The sequence below is a fragment of the Diplotaxodon limnothrissa genome, linkage group LG4 (assembly GCF_057381915.1).
Source record: "Diplotaxodon limnothrissa isolate DT_005_m linkage group LG4, D_limnothrissa_male_GT1.1, whole genome shotgun sequence".
NCBI classification, from domain to species: Eukaryota; Metazoa; Chordata; class Actinopteri; order Cichliformes; family Cichlidae; genus Diplotaxodon; species Diplotaxodon limnothrissa.
In genome coordinates, this window is record NC_140599.1 from 19416266 (window position 1) to 19436729 (window position 20464).

General features: G+C 42.7%; 1 protein-coding gene across 1 annotated transcript in view; it reads right to left on the bottom strand.

Moving 5' to 3' along the window:
• The window catches only part of cep112 (centrosomal protein 112), a 128213-nt gene that overhangs the window by 47101 nt on the left and 60648 nt on the right, over positions 1 to 20464 (bottom strand). The window contains exons 17-20 of the mRNA XM_085352395.1: positions 20213 to 20348; positions 17927 to 18034; positions 12027 to 12209; positions 4051 to 4248 (exon numbers count right to left, since the gene is read on the bottom strand). Coding sequence (XP_085208521.1) covers positions 4051 to 4248; positions 12027 to 12209; positions 17927 to 18034; positions 20213 to 20348 — 625 coding nt within the window. The remainder of the gene's footprint in view (positions 1 to 4050; positions 4249 to 12026; positions 12210 to 17926; positions 18035 to 20212; positions 20349 to 20464) is intronic.

The window sequence follows — 20464 nt, forward strand, 5'->3', positions numbered from 1 at the left end:
TATTAAAAAAAAGAGAAGTCCTGGTATGTAAAACCTTGGAATTGAAATAGGGTGCACTTTCTTATTTTCATCACTATAAAAGGCTTATACATTTGCAGCATCGCGCCAGTGAGCGAAAACACAAAACAAAGCCCCAGTTCCAGTTAGGGGATACAGTCTCATTCACCTTCTGAAGCTAGGTAGCTTTCAGAGGAAAACCTCTCAGGTTAAAGTGAAAAACGTCCTTGAAGCAAACAAAAACACCTGTGAAACTAAAGAGACCAATTGGAAGGCACAGGCCTCCATGGTGTAGCTGTCTGATGCTCAGCCTGTGTGCGCCTGTGTCAGAGGATGACTGAGCTCTGTAGTGCCTTTCATGTCATGGACATCACATGGGGCACAGCCAGGGGGAAACTAGTGCAGTGACAGGAAGCAGTGGTTGGCTACTGCATGCCAAAAAGCTGCTTTCTCATTGGCTGACTTTGCCTTCAGGTAATTTTGTCACACTCGGTTAGTTTTTGATGAAATGCCCCGTTCCTTTGATGTGGGGTGCAAGTGTGCATGCACATGGACACTACCCTGTGCATGCACACACAGTCCTTTTCTACTACTTACCCATGGAAAGCTTTTTTTCTCCTTCATTTTTAATGTACACGTGTTGGTTATACCAACAATTAAAATAATATGAGAAAGAAGCTGGTGTATGTCATACAGATGCAACAAGGAAACTCAACATGTCTCTGTATTTATGCGCCCTCTCTTTTCTACCGGTACACACTCATGCAGATATAGTCAGGTCCACACAACCATATTAGACAAAATTCACACATCTAACCTCTTCTTGCAGTTCAAGGTGCTTTACTCTCCAGACTAAAGGTGAATATAAATTTTAATTTCCAAATTTTATTAAATTCCTATCAAACCTGAAGCCTCCTGATCTTTTGTCTTTCATTGTCTCAGAACTCTTGGCTGTATTAGCAAGCAAGGTGTGGCTATACATGGATATATACAGTTGTGTGGGGTGAAGACGTCCAACATAAAGACCTTTTCTCCACTAGACAAATGTCAAACTTCATATCCCTATTAAGCACCAGGTGGGGGGATTAATTAGGCATATTACCGTGATCACGACTACATTGTAATGCAGTGTAGTATTCTGATAATATCTTATTGTGGGGTGTGGGGTGAGTTCAACTTCTACTAAGCACTGAGTGCAAATATAGCTGGTGTTTGACAAGAACCTGTTCATATGCATGTGGTAAGAAACTGTGCCTCCAAGCTGCTTAGCGAAGGCTTCTGGTTAAAACTAACTATTTACAGAAAGCACAAACATTATAAGTCTTGCTAGAGCTTGAAGGAAGGGTTAAAGATATCGGTGAAGACTGAGAGAGAGAGGGAGAGACAGAGAAATGGAGGGTGGAGGTGTAGGGTAGAATAAAAAAGTCAAATAAGGAGGTGGTGTGCGTAAGAGGCAGGATTCATGCTCACTGTAGCCCAGAGATGAGGCGTCTTTATCAGGCACAGAAGCGGCTTCACAGACCCCTCAGTGCAGAATAGAGATTGAGAGGTCTGGGGCTGTGTGTGTTCACACATGTGCATGTATGTGTGTACACACACACACACACTAGCAAAGATAAGCTTCAATAGCATCCAGTCTAACACACCTCCACACACCTTTTCCTGAGCCTGCTTCCATCACTTTTCCTTCTCTCCTTTCCTTTTTGGTGATCAAATGCATTGAACTATCTCAACGTCTGATCTTATCTCCTCTGATTTCCTGCTTCTCATCATTTCATTCCAGAAGCTTTGCCCGTCTACTCCCAGAACCTCCACCAAAACACCGCTCCCCCACATCCCCCCCTGTATCCATCGCTCTCCCTTTCTGTCTCTCCCTTAAACGCACGTGTCTTTGATGAGAATCCATTCATGGATTTAATGGATTTCTCTTGCCTCTTTTTTTTCTTTTTTCAGAATCTGGGAGATGGGTTAAAAAAATATATAAATATATATATATAAAAAAGAGGGAAAGCTGGCCTGCTCAGCCTCTGCTTCCAAGAGCATGGTGGACTGCAGAGGACAGCATTTCTGTCTGCATCAAAAGAATGAGAAATTTTCAGCTTACAAAACAGGGCGAACGAGTCAATATGGATCTGAGGTCTGGCTGACTTCAATTGCATGTGGGAAAAAAAGAAACAGGGTGTAAGAAATAGTAAAAGTTTTCCCTGCCCACTGCAAAGTCAAACTTGGAGACAGATAAGAAAGTACAAAAAAAAAAGGAAAGTAAGATGTTCAACCTTGGTGAATCTTTTTTTGAAGAATCAACGTTGAGCTGACAAAAAGGATGGAGAAATCATTAATCTCTTCATGAAAGTGAAACTAGCGCATTGCTGATAGTGTTATCTGTCTGAGTTCAACGCAGCTTTGAATCCACTCCAGACTGCCCAGCAACTGTGGGTCATTTTTTTTCTTGCGTACATAAAAGACCAAAGACACACAGAGGAATTAAAGCGGGGCCTAAAAGATAAAACAACTTTTAGCTGAAAAACAGCCTTCGCATATCCAAAAGGGACTGATAGTAAATAGCGTGAGTTCTTCAAATAAAGATTACGCTGTCGTAAGCACACTCTCTTTCTCGGGTCTTTCTCGCTTCAGAATTACTGATTCTGTTCGCCATATGGAGCCAAAATGGCCGCCTGGGTGCTTCGGAGGTCCCTGCATTCCGGGCCTAATGCTGCACAGCTGGTGTGGGATGGTGTTTAATGAAAAATGCTCTCTTTGATGGGCCCTGCAGTAAGGATTAGTTTATGATCAACACCACCTTAGGTCAGCTTCCTGCTAGGCAAGCACAAGATTATGAGCGATTTCGCAACCGTGGGTCCAGCTTCTAAGGCGGCGAACGAACGAATATGACAGAGAGAAAGTAAAAAAGCACAAAAGCAAGAAAAGAAGATGGATAGTCGATGGAAGATTTCATTGAAGTACTTCCTGGTGCGTTAGGAATAGTAAAAAGCAATGCTGAACAATGGCTCTATTGAAATGCTGCGGTTTTCTCTCTACAACTGACCTTGCACATTTCAAAACAGTATATTCCATGATGATAAGTGGGTTACCCCAAAGACCCAAAAGTACAAATAGTTTTGATTTTGACAGCACTTATTGCCCAACTTTTTGTTTAGGCATATTCGGTTGATTTGATTGAGCAGTTCAGGGAAATCTGTCCTTAGGGTCAGATAACATTGGCCCATTTGTATTCTTAGCCAAATGCTCCGACATTTAAAACAGTTTCCCAGACTCGCTGCAGCCACAAACGTTCTAGACATTACCTGACCAAATGTAAGCAGTCAGGACTGGACACTGAGCAGTTTTTAACATACCAGCTTTCTAGTTCGAAGTCTGATGTCCGAGTGAGCCTGTGACAACAGATCGAGAATTCACAGAAAGCAAGTGGACGCCGCGTGTCCCGCCTCCTGCGCGTTTTGCCCATGCAGTACTCTCACCTCAACCAAACTGCTCTGCAGCAATGAGAACGTGCTTGGAGTGAATGTCCCCCATTATGAAAGGGCAACTTCGTGCAATGTTCAGACTAAATACCCAGGGTTGTTGGATAAAATCTCCTAATAGCAGGAGATGAGGTGCCTACCAAAGATTTTAAAGACTTCGTTGTTACACCAGAAACTTTGCTAGAGCAACAAATCAGGTTCAGTAGATCTAACAGCTGATGTGAAAATGAGAATCACTGTTTTTAACACTCAGCCTCCAAAACAAAGCTTCTGCATCCCATCTTTCTTGACTTCAGGTACTGTTTTTAAGCACAAGGCTTCTATGAAACCCCCTCTCTTTTATACAGGTATACAACCTCTTCAGTTCATCCTCTTTTTCTCAAATTCACTGTTTAAATTATTCGAGATGTTCTGTTGCTGCTTTTAATGTTTTCCCAGGTTGTTTTCTTCTTTGACTTTTGGAAAACATGCAGATTCCCCACACCTCCTTAACCTTTACTACTCCAGGCATTCCAGTATTCATTCACCCAGTCAAAACAGAGTTAAAAACCCATATCTTATACTTTCTCACCTTCTCATGTGCAGCATCCTTCTCCTGCTGGTGGTTTCTCTCGAGCCGGTCCAGGGATGCCTGCTTGTCCAGGGTTGCTCTTTGCTTTTCCTCCTCCTGGAGCAACGCCATCTCGGCCAGCTGCTGCTTATGCTGGGCATGGGCCTTCTTGAGGTCCTCACGTAGCTCTGACAACTGGGCCTCCAAATCTGCAATTGTCTGGACAGAGATAAAAAGAAACCTGCTGAATTAAGTAAATTAAAATTAATGTCCAGTAATTTTTCCCCTCTATGTGTAGAAGGCCTTCTGCTCAGGCTCACACTGCATTTTGCAAAGGTGATTACTTTCAGATTTGCTGAGGTCATTATTTGAAGCTTTGGCCATATTCAATATGAGTGTCCCACCATTGTAACACTAAGTACATCACAAAAAAATAAAAAGTCCACATTTTAAGTACAGGTTTCTTGTATTTCTGTTTACTGAGAATTGCATATTGAGGGTTTTTTACCATCTGTGTTGTCATGGTCCTGGATCTTAGACCCAGGGTTTAGAATTTTTGTGGGTTCATGACTGCTTTTGGTTTTGGGAATGAATTGTGTTTGAGTTTTATTGTTTGTTTCTTTTGTAACACCGGCTGTACTGTTGATACTTTTGCTTGATGTCATTTATATCTTCCAACAGAGCGTGTGCGTCTTGGTGAGGCAGTTTTTAGTGAGTTCCCCTTTGTGCTCCATTCTGTTCCAGTCAGTGTTTTTCTCCTTCAGTGTCAAATTCAATTCAATTTTATTTCACAACAACAGCTGCATCAAGGCACTTTATATTGACTTTGCATTAATGGAGAGAAAACTCCAACCCCAACAATCCGATGGAATCCTGTGAGCAAGGATTTGGCAAAAGGGGGAAGGAAAAACTCCCTTTTAATAAGAAGAAACCTTCAGCAGAACCAGGCGCACGGAGCCATCCGCCATGCGATGAAGCCCTTACCCCTCTCTCGACCTCTCTCAGCCTTGACTTTGCTCCGAAGAACGTTTTAATAGCACTGCCAGTGAGAGTCAACATTACATAGTAAGAATGCTAATAAGTACAACCCTCCACGGCCCATGAAACACCAGAAATAGACTGGTCTGACATGCTGTGAAGCTGCATCTCAAGAGTTTGGGAGATGTCAAAAGGAGAAGATAAGTCTACTGTTTTGTCAAACCTACATCACATATTTGGGATGATGGAGACTATCTGCAAGAAATACGGGTGGGGGACTTTACATTGAAATGCGCCTTATATCCTTACAGGTACTTGAGTTAGCTGTATTCACATACATTCAATACTGTAAACAGCAATGGACAGAAAAAAATAAAACACCTCGCAGGCATATTGTAATCATTTTACACAAATTACAAGCAATGAGTAAAGCGCATTGTAGTTAAGTGTAGGTGGATCTAAGATGAATTGCAGTGTTTCACACTTCCCTACCTGTATTGCATGTATTCCCCAGCTATTGCACATCCTCTCCTTGGCTTTTTTCTTTTTACCGGTACTCCTCTTACTGTGGTTTGCACTGTGCGCTAAGGCTCCTGCCCCCTCCCGCTCCTCAAAAGCCTGGGCATCCCAGGACAACGCCACGTTAAGGCAATCAGACAGAAAGCGTCTGAAGTCTTTTTTAGCGGGCACTGGGGAGACTTCAAAGCAGTGTCACAAAAACAGGCAGATGTTGTGGCTGTGTTTCACTCGCTTCTACATTGGCACGAGCACACACACACACACACAGATCCATTTGCACACATACAGACACACACATGCCTACACAGAGAAGCAGCCACACATGGCACACTGTCACACACATAGGTTGCCATGCAGCGCATTCAGAGAGAGAGAATGTGAGGTAAAACAAACAAACGCATGCACTCCTCTGCGTCCCACTCTTCTGTCTCTCAATATTACCAGTCTCACTGCTCCTCTAGTGCCTTCTTCAAGTGCAAGCAGCTATGAGATCTGAGCCCTCAAGAGTCTTTAATGTATAATTCTCTCTTTAACAAATGTTGGGAATGTGTCCTCCAAAAAAAAATCTTTTAATAAGTTAGAACATAATCTACCAGAACAGAGACATTGGCAATGACACTTCAGGAACTTAAGAGGCCAAAAGTGCATGTTTTCATTGGGGGGAGCGAACACAGTCGCTTCAAGAGGGCACGTGTTAGCAGGCTGATGGGGAGCTCTGTGAAGGAGCAGCTCTTGGTAACAATAGAAGAGTGTCACATGAAATACTGGGTCAAACCGTGTCAGCTAGGATGACAAAACACTGGCAAAACAACCTCAGGGAGAGTGGTTAAGAACTGAATAAGAGTTCAATCAAGGGAAAATATCACAGTCAAGTGAGGATCAGTCTTAAGACTTTATCAACACTTATAAAGATTGTATTAAGATTCTCTAAAATCCTCTACGAGACCACAACTAACTGCTTTTTCTCCTACTCTCCACTAAACTGCACAGTGACAACCCCGCACAGCTAGGATGAGCAGTGATTCTTCTGTGAAGAAAACAAAATGAAATGAAGAAATGCATAATAAACGATGGGTATCTGTGAATATGCTTTATCACGATTTCACAAAACAGAAAACAAAATAATGAGGAAAAACGTGCAATCAGTTCAGTATATCTAACATTAATTGAGTCTCAACAGATTAGCATAATTACTCCGCTGGTATGCCAATTAGGCTCTTTTAGAGACTTTAATGTCAGATGTTAAATATGAAATGAGACTGTAACTGTAACCAGAGCCCGACCCTCATTTAAGTCGGCCGGTATCACAGGACGATAGGGACTCAAAGGTACAGTGCCAGAGTGTGTTAGATGGACCAAAATATGAAATTAAAGAACATAATGCAGAAAGATACAGATGGTGCTATCACAGAATCACATAGTCGGTCTAGACCAGTTCTACTCTATAGTTACTGTATACTGTTGTAGCACAATTAGCATTAGAGCTAAGAAAATGATGGAGGAGAGAAATCTGTTTGCCCATTATCAAGGGACCATGACAAAACCCTTTTCAGATACAGCTGTAACTAATAACAGCCGGTACATACTGGTACATACTAGCTTTATGTATTACAGTTACACCTAAATGTAACAGAGCTATAATTATTCTTAGCAGATTCACCTTTATGTTCCTGCAGATTGAACTCGTGAGCTGTGATAACAACGCAGGAAGTTGTTTTCATGATTTCCGAACTCTGAGAATTCAGAAAGTATCCACTTGCAAGGTCGAGAATAGCACAAGAACCACGCTGGAGGCATTTCTAATTAATGCCCTCGTCAACAATGTGAGCACTACCCCGTTTAGAGGCACCGCATCTCGACTCGCATCCTACAAGTGAGGTCTATAGTTTAACATTCTGACTGCAGGCAAAAATATTTATCTCTGCGCATACAGCTGGCAATATCCTATCTTATTCTATTCATGCAATATTAAGTTAACAGTTTCTTTTTTATGATGAATTTCTGTATCCACAGCTTTCTGACAGAATTTCAAAGGCAATTCTTTGGTAATAAAGGTGACAGGGTTGCATAATGTGATGTATAATGCATATTATTTACATATAAACACAAACAGAGTGCGAGAGATTTTTACTGAAACAGAGCTCGACGAAGTTTTGAAAATTTCACTTTCAGCGTGACGGTAACAAGTTTTGCCAAAGATGCATGCAGCGATCTCGACAATATATCACGACTATAACAACGCTTTTGGTTCATCGCTCAGAATTCTGGACTCTGGCATCATGTCGGGGTATGAACATAAATATATGGCGTCCTTCAAGGCGGTTTGGGTTAGAAGCGCCGACTGTTCACTTAACATCTAATTTAGTATCTCAGAATTTTGTAGTTGAACAGGATAACTGAAGCTGTTTGTTTCATCAGTGAGCGCTCATAATCTTTCGACTTGCGTAACTCTAAAAAGTGTTGTATGCAAATCCCCCCAAAAAACTAACCTACAAATATTATAAACAACAGAATAACTCTGCAAAGTATAAAGTCAAGTAGGACACACGCATGCACTGACGTGTGACATTTGACTCTTATAGGCAATTAAAATGTGTAGCTGAATTGTGTAATGAATGATTCGCTGTTGTCAGGCAGATAACGTGTGTGGCTGGAATAAATGGCTTTGGGGTTTGAAAGGGGAGCATGTTGTAACACTCCACACATCACAGAACATCAGCATTCGCTGATGACTTGAGGCATGATCAATAGCTCCCCAGTGAAAAACAAAAATAAAAATCTAACATAAATACTCCCCCGTGAGAAAACGTGATGAAATCTGTTGAGAAAAACACAAACACAATGACACCTCAACTCAGGAGGATATTCACGTGCCACTGAAATCAGCGTGTAACAAAGATTTACCTGACAACACCCGGGGACCAATCATTTCCTAAATGACAACATGGAAGGATTGAAACAACAAATGAGCCCCCCACCCCCCTTCCACACACACACACACACACACACACACACACACACACACACACACACACACACTTCTAACTGCACTTTCTTGTTCTCTTGATTTTTTTACCTTTGACTCAGCCTGTCATCACCCTGTTCATTTGACTCATTTTAATCATGAAGCGCTTTGAAAAATTGACAGCATCATTATTTAGTCCATTACGGCCCAGAAGAAAGACCCCGCAAGACTCGCGCTCTCTCCCCCATGCTGTTTGAAGTCCAGATGGTGGTACGTTCCTTTATAAAAAAAACACAATTATTCGGGAAAATAATACCCATAAAATGAGTTTTGAGGGGCAGGTGGAAAAAATATGAACGATGGGGTTTTGCATAGAACAAACAATCCTGATGTTTGCAGAGAAGAAAAAAAAGAAACACACATACAAACACAAACTTCCAATTAATTTATAATGCTGGCCCTAGTTTTTGAAGTCAAACTCTTACTAATGTTTAACAATTGAAAAGCTTCGCAGGAAAAAAAAAAGAATCAAAATAAACAGAAATGAATAAAAAAATAAATTATCGCAAATGTGATAGCACACAATAGCACACACAACAACATACTGAAATGTTCTGCGGTAAAATCCAATACTTGTTTGTTTTCTTTTATTATGGATATTTTACTGTTTAGAGGTACAAAATAGTAAGTTTTAGTAAGTATATAAACACACACACTGCTAGAGTCTCCAGAATGGAAGCGAGAAAGTCCATGCCATCATTATTTGTGCTGCTTCGTCCTTTGGGGGGCATTAATCAGCTAACAAAACACGCTATGGGCAAACATGTTTCACCAGCAAGACATTTCATCAATTTAATGGTTCAACCAGCTCAAAATCTCTAGTTCATTCTGTAATGAGAACATTGAACCATGTTACTTTTTCCCCTCTCTTTTACAATATTTTCTCTTTAGAAATCCCGTGATTATAAAAGACTGATATGTAAACGTGTAAACAATGATAACTCCTTGCATATGATCGTCCTTTACGCAAACGTAGCCCCGATAACGCCGCTGACTTGCGACTACATAGTGGAAGAATCCAGAGTTTCCTGGATGATAAACTCTGGTGGGATGAGGACAGTGTGTCCCTGTGTGAGTCGACTCACTGGCTCTGCTTCTCAAACACAAGCCAAGAGACAGGAATGCTATTTATTAGTGTCGCACCACATCAAGGGGATGAGTGGGCATTACTCACCCTGAGAGTGTGTGTGACAGACATTAGCTGTTCTCTGTCCTTGCCAACTTTTTTTTAGCTGCAACTGTCCTTCCACTGATTCAAGGAAGACTAAGAGAAAGTGAGAAGAGCTAGGCAGAAAAAAACAGGGGCTTGAGACCTATTGCCACAGCAAGCCTTTGAGCTATCTGTTATGATATGATGATGTTGTGACTGTCGCTTGATGATATTATGGTCCACTGTTGTCTGAGGGGGAGCTCGGCAACACAAAAAAAGAATGAGGTGTAACACGTCCTGCAAGGAATTGCTCCATACTGTCTGCATGCAACAAAAATAAAAAGTTTTTTAAAATTAAATTCTTATATCACAACTTTCACACATTGTTTTTTTTAAAAGAGACGCATGTAAACAGCCACGTGATATCAGTGTGGCAGAGCTCTAAGTGGAAAAACACAGCTACAGCACTGCAGTTGTGTTTAATAATAAGTATGTATATAATAGGCATATTTTTAATACATATGGGCTGACAGTCTGCCAGCTTGTGGCTCTTTTTTAACAGCAAACAGCACATCTGTGCATCTGCTCTCACACAGGAAGTCAAACCAGCTCACCCCCCCTCACAAACCATCAGTTATCCATCTTTCCGAGGCCTGAGTGAAAAATCCTGATTTCTGACGCTTTAACATCTGACATTAGGCAGGCGACTGATGTCTGCTGAAAATGCTGCAGGAGCAAACAGGAACTGAGAATATGAAATGAGGACTGGGGAAGTTTGCTTTTTGCTTTTTTGCTGAGATTGTGTGACTGACATTAGCTGAGATTGTGAGATTTGTCAAACTGCACGTCATGTTGACACGAGCAGGGCGACATGCAATCAGTGGAAATGTCCTGTGGTGACGGCATCTAAAGAAACATCTCAGGTTTTTTTTGGTTAGTCTTTTGACACAGCTTCCAGCCTTGAAGATGGTTTATATTGCAATAACTTGGCTACTGTAGAAGTATACTGATATGGCTAAAAGATATACGGGGTCGAGAAAATAAAAGTTATAGTAAACAAATCCGAGCGTATCCTAAATATGGATTCATTTTCAAACTAAGTGGGAGCACTGCATCTAGTTTTAATGTTAAAACTCAAACCGTAGACACAGGATAAACTGATCAAATTTGTCTAATTGGGGAGGCTCAGGTGTATATTACTCCTTAAAGCATAACACTGCTGCATATTAGCTTTTACTAGGTATAAACTATTTCATTCTTATTGCATTTAAAGTTATTGTTGTCTTGTGAGGACAAAAACTAACCAGAAAATTGTCTAGGTTTGATTTCCTCGCCATTCGCGATGAGTGACCAGAGTCGGTGTGAGGAAATTCGGTCCACAAACGTAACAAAAGTCTCTCTGGGCTCCCATCGTCAGCTAACTGCCAATATACAAAATTCTCTACATGCCAATGTTCATTTCATCAAGAAGCTTGAAGAGTCAAATACAAACCCCAGCTGGGGGCTGGTTTGTCGAATGGCTCCCCACAGAGCTCCAGTCTTGCCCAGGCTGGAGAGAGGCGAAGACAGTGCGTGATGGGGTCTGAGATGAAACCCTGCTGCTTTGGTTAAATGGTGACCACATAGTCTCTCAGTTGTCAGGGATATCCGTTAATATAGACCCAAAATGTCATACACTCATTGTGGCTGACCATGCTGCAATAAGAGAATAATCGCTGTTTTCCGGAGGGTGATAGCTACCTGTGGTGAAAGGAGAATGGCAGGCAGAAAAATTCACTTTGGTGGGACTAAAAAGCGCTTTACAGGGCGTCCACAATTATCTAAAACACAAATTCAAACCATGGTTGTGGAATAAAAGCTAGGCACTCAACAGCGTTGATTTCTTCCCCTTTACATAGATACCTGTGGGTCTTTTGGATTTTTGGTCTTTACACTTTACACAAAGCCTGCTGCGATAAAAAGTGAGTTAAAATACAACGGGGAAATCGTTTGAAGTTGGGACGGTGCCATTCTGCGTTTTGTTCATTCCATTTCTAAAAAACTTTTTTGTCGCGCGCAACATTGCTTCAAAACAGATTTTCTAATTCAAACGGCAGCATGTACGATCTTCTGTGTTCTTGCGCTGAACATACGGTTTCTAAAATTATTCGCGCCGCACGTCAATATATGTCTTGCTTCAAATAAAAAAGTATCTCAACCTGCTGTGCTTTTGAAACCCCAGGAAAACGTCAATGAGCAAAATACAAAATGGTTGTCCACGGGAGACCGGCGGGTCAGCGCGTGTGTGTGTGCGTGCGAGTGCGTGGATCAGTGGAGACCCCCTACCTGGGCATCGCGCTTCCTCCACTCCTGGGTGTGCTGCTGGTGCTGTTGTAGGGCGGCCCTGGCCTGCCTCTCCAGGCTGCTCACCTCCCGCTGGTGCTCCTGGACCAGGCTGTCCTTTTCCGCGCTGTGCTGCTGCTGTAGCCGCGTCCTCTCCTGCTCGTGCTGCATACGCTGCTCAGCCATCTGATTGGACAAGCAGGCAAAGAGAGACTTCATCAGCCAACACACACTCAGAGCAACCCTGTCGTCATGACAACTTGTCCATCCACCGATCCATCCATCCTTTCTTCGTCCTATTCCGTCAAACCCTCTTCCTGCACCCAAGAACCCCCGTGCGTGTGCCAAGCCAAATTTGGCGAAATTGGTAGGAAAGTGCGGGGAGGGGGGGAAAAAAGCGAGAAAAGTTTTGCCGCTTCCTCACGTCGTCAGAGGACGACATGATGTGATGTGTTTACATCTGGCTCGCTCCCCCCGCCCTCCCGCCTCTCCTGCCAATTGTACAGACTGGCCCTCCACGTCCCACTCCTCTTTCTTCAAATCTGTCCCCCTCGCCTTATTCTGGGATCGGCATATAAAAGAGCTGCGAGTTTGGGCTATGCAAGCAAGCTGGTAGGGGTTAGCCATCTGGCTGCAGCAACTACCCAATGCCCCATGCTATGCGCCTGACAGCATGTGAAAATCGGCTTAGGCAATGACTATGATGATTACTATAAACCCAAATTAGAAAAAAAAATGGAAAGAGAGGTGAAAGGAGAAGGTGCTAAAATATTCTTGGTACTGTATTATAATCTATGAATGAATTTAACTGACAGAAAATGCGCATATTAATGAAAATCAATTCCATTTTCTCAAAATGTAAATATCTATGCCACCAGAATGTAACTGAGGTTTATACTGCTAATGCAGTCAGCGTGTAGTAAGAACCTGCACCAACCATTCAATAAGAAGGCGTGGTTAGCAGTTAAAAACACCACAGCAAAGCCTTTAGTCTCAGCAGAGCTGCAATCACCTACACATAATACAGCAGAGCAAAATAAAACACTTCTAATGGGACGCAAAGCCCCAATTTTTCAGGGCTTAATCATCCTGTCAGCTGAACCAAGTCTGTATTCCATCTTGGCTGTAAGCGGAGTCACCTGCTGAGAGGTGAGCCTTGCCAGTGAAGCTCCCAGCCCCAAGCCCCCAAGCCTTTCCCAGGCTCCGTTCCGTTCCCACTCCCCCATGGCGGGGAGACAAGTGACCCCCACACCATCCCACCGTGCAGGCCCAGTCGGAGCCCTGAAAGGACAGCAGGGGCTTGGGGCCCATTTGCCTCCCTGCTTTGAAGCTAATCCCCCGCACATTGTGCATGACGGCACCCTACCTGGCCTGCCAGAGAAGCGGAGATCAACGGCCTCTGTGCCCGCTGCCTGCTCTATCCATGGTTATATCTTCCAACGTTGCCTGCTATTCAGAGCAGGTGATGAATGAGGGGCTATCTACAGGAAGCCGGATTCCATCCCTGGCACTGAGACGAAGGCCACAATAGAAACTTGATTTAGACAGCCAAGAATGTATTCCTCTACTTTTGGGAGAACTTCAACTTCAACCTCAGCAAATAGCAATCAAAGGATCACTGAATAAAAATGGATTTTATCTCTGAGGCTTAGTTGATGGCATGGCAGAAGTAAACAATTACACACACCCTCAGGATAACCTCACACACATGCCATTTTTCAGAACAGATCAGGACAGCAGGCAGGCAAACACCACACGAAACAAGCGCAACATGTTTCACATGCTGCCGATGATGATGTCTACAGAAAATTCTAGTGACAACTTGCACCGCCTTCACCTCCTTTCCCATTTAACAAAATAACACATGCAAATCAGATCCACAGCTAGAATGCATTGTCCCACACGAAGAGTCAGAATCATACAGCTGTACATTTTAGAGCTGAGGGATTGAGCAGCGCGCAGCTGCTTCAAGAACTCCCCAGCAGGTAAGAGAAAGTGGCGGAGGACGTCCTGACTTACTGTTCCTTTCTGCTCAGACTCTCGGCCCATGGGGGGAGGTTTGGAGGAAAGAGGGGATCTCGGGAGAAATTAGGATAAAGAATTGGGCAAGATGGTGGAAAAATCTTTTTAGAAAAGCACGGAGAGGAGATGACAGAGAGCAGACATAGCAAGGAGCCTGGCTGTGACATCACGTAGCGCCACTGTGGACTAGAGGATGCTGGATGCTGTGGTTCTTAAAGGGACCGGCATGGTGCTTATGAGGGAAGACTGAAACGGGTATGGCACAGCTGGGTGCCGTAGATACAGAGTGAGTCGGGTGTTACTGCACAGCACGACTCCCGTCAGCCTGGACTGACATGGTTGTGTATGTGTGTGAGCTGCATGCCTTCAAGCAGGACAGTGAGGTAATAGGCTTCTTTCAACCCTGGGGAGGGAAATCTGAAAATGTTTGGAAAGGCGGAGGGGAGAGGAGGGAGGAAAGCAGAGTAGAACAGAAGGCCTGTCTGGTCTCAGCAGGGGAGAATGGGGTGCATGAAGGCGGGTGGAGAGAGACTGAGGAACAGAAAAAAAAAGACACCTTCAATCTCACTACAGGCTTGTACTGCAACTGGCCACTCTATTTATTGCTGATATATGTGTTCAATATACGTATCGTCTTGTACATCTACATGTAATTTTGCCTCTGCACACAGAGGATTTTAAATTGACCATTTAAGATGTGACTCAAGTGCAGACTTTCACTTAAATCAAAGAGTTCAACAAAATTATCGCATTCACAGCCATTTTTATATGTTTTCCTTTGTTATTATACGACAAATCAAGCAGGTGGAATTGAACTTGGATTCGGTAGCTGTTCACTGATTCTGAATGACAAAGGTCATGGTTAGGGTTAGGCTGAAAGCCCCCAGAAAAGCTCCAGAGAGATCGCAAAAACTGCAGAAGTGGCCAAATCAGCAATCAGGTAGAAATAAGGAATGCGCTGCCCAGCTCAGCATCACCAAAAGAATTAAAAGACCATAGAAGACAATTAAAGTGGATGATTGTAGAATTCTCTCTTTGGTGAAGAAAAACCTTTCACAATGTCAACCCATATCAGGAACAGACTTGAAAAGCTATGTGTATTATTGCCAAAGTCTACAGCCAAGAACTTACAAAAAGGTGCAACCCACTCACTACACTCAAGAACAAGACGGCTAGATTAGAGTTAGCAAGAAAAAAAATGTAAGACTCCGGATAGTTCTGGGGAAAAAAAAATGGATACAATTTGGGCAAGATCAACATGTACCAGAATGAAGGTACGAGAAACAAATGTAGAAGAAGAGAAAAAGCTCATGATCTAAAACATACACATCATCTATCAAAGATGGTGGAGGAAGTGTCGTAGCATGGGCATGTATGGCCGAGCTAGAACTAGCAGGCATGTATGACCAAGTATAACCATGCATATTCATGTATGGCAGTGTAACTACGTCACTAGTGTTTATTGGTCATATGTCTGCTGATAGAAGTAGCAAGATGACATGGATGATGAACCAAAGTATACTGCAAAAGCAACCACAGAGGTCCTGTTCTTCAATGGCCAAGTCATTTACCTGATCTCAACCCAAAAGAGCTATTTTTCTGTTGTTGAAAATGAAACTGAATGTAGAGAGACCCACACACAAGCAGCATCTAATAACAGCTGCAGTAAAGGCCTATCAGGGGATCGCAAGGGAGGTTAGTGATGTTCATGGGTTTAAGACTTTAGGCAATCACTGACCGCAAAGGATTTTCATTTCATTTCAGTTTTAAAAACAATTTTTGTATTAAAAATTATCCTAGTTTGTGAAATGGAGAACTGTTTATTACATAAAAGACCGAAATTCCTGAACAGCTAATGCAATACTTTTATTATTATTTTATCACTGGCTAGAAAAAACATTTTTGCTCCCAAATAAACTTTGATAAGTGTTTTTTTCCCTCCTGTATGATATACTTTTACCAAATTCTTGCAGCTACACATTCTCCCATAGATCTCAACATATTCACTGACACCAATATCACCGGTCGACTTGTACAATAAACCAGCCTGCTTTAGTATTTATTGTTCCAACCTAACATCTGAAGAAAGAGGCCGGTTGTGTATTTAAACTCTCAAGGTCGCGATGAGCCGTTTAATCTTGATACGTCTCCCAGACTGTAAGAGGAAGAGCTCTGTCAGAAACCACGATGTCTGATTGCCTTGGGGGTCAAGTGGAAAACAACTCCTTCGCACACAGATCCCCCCCCCCCGAAGCTGCACTGGAGGGAGTGTTCTTTTGTGAACATCTGAATGAACTACCTTGACCCCAGAAATCTTGTGACACCAGCTTTTCTAGAGTGAAAACACAATGTACTCTCACACAGACACGAGAGAAAGGAAACAAGTCAAGAATGTGGAGTTGCTTCAAAACAATATATAACGCATGTCTAACATTAAGCGGCTGGTCACAGAGTAGCTCATGAATAATAACATGCCTAGGTGTAAAAACACCCCCCCTCCAAACTCTTTGTAGCAAATCTCAGCTCTCATATCAAAATCATAACAGAGACAGGTCCATTGTTTTCATGTATGTTTTATCTTTAAGACAAAAGCCTTTCTGATGTGCCGCTAACCCTATGTGGCTGTCTTCAACTGTCAACTGCACCCCCACTCAGCGTGGCAGTGGCTGATAATCGTCACTTCAATATTTCCTGCAAACCTTTGATCGTTTACCCGTTAGTTATGACTTCTCAGAACAATACGCTGTAGCTGGCATTCAAAACACTGATAAATCTTTGCATTTACTGGATGGTTACATGGGGATGACAGTGTCTTTTAGATGCAAATGCAATCTGTTTAATGGTTTAACCAGCAGTGTCTATTTATATGACGATTTATCGTTGCAGCAGCCAGTGAAGCGCTTTATGTCCCGGCCCTTTCTTCAGTTTCCGGGGATGTTTTGAAAAATATTTCAACACACTGTAGTCTTTATATTTAAGTGGTTTTAAAATATGCTATTTTTTAACATTTTATTTTATAAATGCCATTCTAATTACAAACCCAACTGTTCAGCCATGGAGCAAATCGATAATGAAGCACAGTTTCTCCATTCCTTAGATATAAGACTGGCCTCATATCCCCCCCATTTACAGCGATCTACAGCAAATTACACGCAACGTAAACTCCATCTGGCCTGGAAATGAGTGTAAGCATGCTTATTAACACAAAGGTTGAGTGCTATTTGGTGCCTGGAAAGCAATCATGTTGTGGATATAGATGAGGAAAAAAGAGATGTCACAGCCGTTAGTAATATCCACGCCCAAAACAAGCGTGGTGTCACATGGTCATAAAGTCTCGTATGGAGTAATTTAGATAGTTTATTTTTTATTTGGTATATAAATACTGTTTACATTTGTTACAGTAACAGAAATAAAAGTGACGCTCTCTGCCTCCTACAGTAAGATCAGCCGCCAACACTAATATCGGCTCCTGCGGTTTAATTGAATCTGCTGCGTCTCTATCAGCGAGCCAGATTTCAAATGGGTTGTGAAAATGGTTTCTCGACTCTTAATTGAAGAAGAGTGAGTGAGTTGGGGTGATAAGCGAGCTACACATCTTCTATGCAGATTGCGTTACTTTTCAATTGGCCACGTTTAAGATATTTATTGAGCCGGAATCTAAGCTTAATCTAAAACATGCCCCTTATCATGAGAAATTAATCAGACGGAACAGATGGGGAGGAATAACAAGACTGCTCCAAATGGATGTCAGTCGCCCGTTAGCTGTCTCCAATAGACCGAGTGCTCGCTGATAATAGAGTGAAGATAACACGATGATGGCGATGACGGAGATGAGCACAGAAGTCAAGAACAATTGCACAGTGAGTTAGAAACTCACAGACCTGCTGCTCGAACTTCTGTCTGAGGTCGTCGAGTTGCTGCGAGAACTCTTTGGCCTGCTTCTCCCTGAGGGACCTGGAGCGCTTCAGGTCCTCCTCTACCTTCTCCATCTAAAGGCATCAGAAGAATCCAGCACATAAGTTCATTAATTAGTACACAAGCATAAGGCTGGTCATATACATATATGTATATTTAGAAATATCTCTGCAGAATCGCAAGTACAGTAAATCTCATACACCAAACTACCAGAATAACACCTGGGATCTGCAGGAAAGTGAGGCTCCGGGAATATTTGTCTTTTAATTTTCCTGTTCAGGTGACGGTAATCAGCAACAATTGGAAATGCAATTTACTCAAACGCCTCTGTATTTGGGCTACGCTGTGTGTAACGCTCAGGAAATGCAAAATGTGTTTTGATTAATCCATTTAAAATGCCGAAGCCTCCTTTGAACTATGCGCGCAACAGAGATTTGATTCTGCGTGGTGCTTCTTCTTCTTCTTTTTTTTTTCTTTTAAATCAAAATAGGGCAGACTCTTTCCTTTAAAGTGAGCTCTAAAAGTGAGATGCTGATTTTAAAACGAGAGACAGACAGAGAGAGGAAGGGGGTGATACAGATAATCCATTAGATATAACTCTATCTGCAGACAGAGAAAGAGAGAGAAGATGACGAGAGGATGGATGGGTGATGGAAGGAAGGAAGGAAGGAAGGGGGGGGGAGGAGAGTAAAAACTTCTTTTGAAGTTCTTTCTGCAACATTAAAGCCTTAGCCTGAGAACGTGATGCAGCGATGAACAAGTGGGGTGGGGAGGAAAAGAAGAGGAAAGAGGGGGGGTGAGGATGACAGAGATGCAGGAGAGACTGCTCCCCTCTCCCATGGCTTTGATGTGGGCTGAGGATAAAGTCAGATTGGAGATCAGGATGCCAAGGGGGGGCTCAACGGGAAAAGAAAGAATGAGCAACAGGATGGAAGGATGAGAACATCAGAAAAGAGTAGCAGGATGAAGTGGCGCACCGATATAGACATTTTCCAAGGCATCGCTCGCCACACATGTGGCCTTGAATTCAAGTAGCAAGAACAAGAAAGAAAGAAGGCAAACAAAAGTTCTGTCTTCCTGTGCAAATATTTAAAAATATTCAGTGTTGTGGCACCGATCCAAAAGAGTCTACTCGCAATAACGCAAAAACTTCAAGAAAGTCCCAGCTTCGACAACACCTGAATATGCTTTATTACTTGAATGGGATCTTCTTCCTTTTTTCTGCTCAGATGCATCAGATGCAAGCAGCACACTTTCTTTCTTCTTCTTCTTCGCTTTTTGAAATACAAGAGGGTATTTTAAATTCAGGCTTGGGAAATAACGTTTAGTTTGTTTGCCCACGAATATCCAAAACTCCCACTCAGACATAATAATGATTAGCCATTTAAAATACATAAATAAAAATAACCAGCAACTAAAACTTAATAATCTCTCCAGCATTGGGCCCTTTAAAACATTTAGGACCACACTCGGTGCAGCCTGGTCAATACTGCACACACGCAGTATAGCCAGAAATGCTTGACAAAAGCGCCTATAGCTAAACTGACTAGTAAAACAGCATCAGAAGTTTTCGAGCCGAGTGCGTATCGATCGGAAGTCTCTCCCAATAAGCAGCAGCCCACGCAGCGAGGCAGCGCTGATCGCGAGGCAGGCCCGACGTACTAATTAGTCTGCTTGCTTAATGCGGCGACCTGCTCTCCTCTGGAACCTGACCAGCCTACGTCACGCCCACTGACAAGAAGAGAGTTCACTGTGCGATAGCGGTGAAGTGAATACACCTGCTTAATGAGCGGGATTACAAATAATTACATTCATCTGGAATGACTGGATGGCTCAAAAAAGGGCCTGAGGGTGATAATGTTCTTGGCTCTTGCATATAGATTTTTCAGTGTAAGAGCAAAGGTGCTGGAAAAATGATGCCTTGCAGAATATGTTCTCTGTGGTTAGGCTGAAAAAATATAAAGAGCATGTGTGTGTGTGCCCATTGTTCTGGTTATTGCCAAGCAGGCAGCTCACTCCGCTTGCGGTACAGCAAACCTGACACAGGGTTACAGTTAAAGTGTGTGTGCATGTGTACACACTAATCTGTTCTGGCACACAACAGGAAACACAAACATTGCACAAGAGGAATGTGCAGTCCTCGCATGAATATGGATGCATTCGTGTAACAGAAAACAGGTGTGCGTGGGTGCCAGCCCGTGTTCGCTCGCATGCATTGTGATTACGGCGCGCGCTGATGTGCGTTATCGGACCTGCAGTTTCATGTCAGCGTAGGCCTTCTCAGAGCTGAGCTCCACCTGTTTCTTGAACTGCTCCAGCGCCATATCTGCCTGCTGGATGTGCTGTCTTTGGCTCTCCCTGGCTCTGTCCAGCTGGCTCTCCTTCTCCCTTCAAACCAAACACACACAAATGAACACACACTACATAGCCATAGAAACACAATTGCAGACAAGAAATCCAGAAATAGTTAAGAAAGAAAGTAAACTTTTATTTTTGTAGAACTT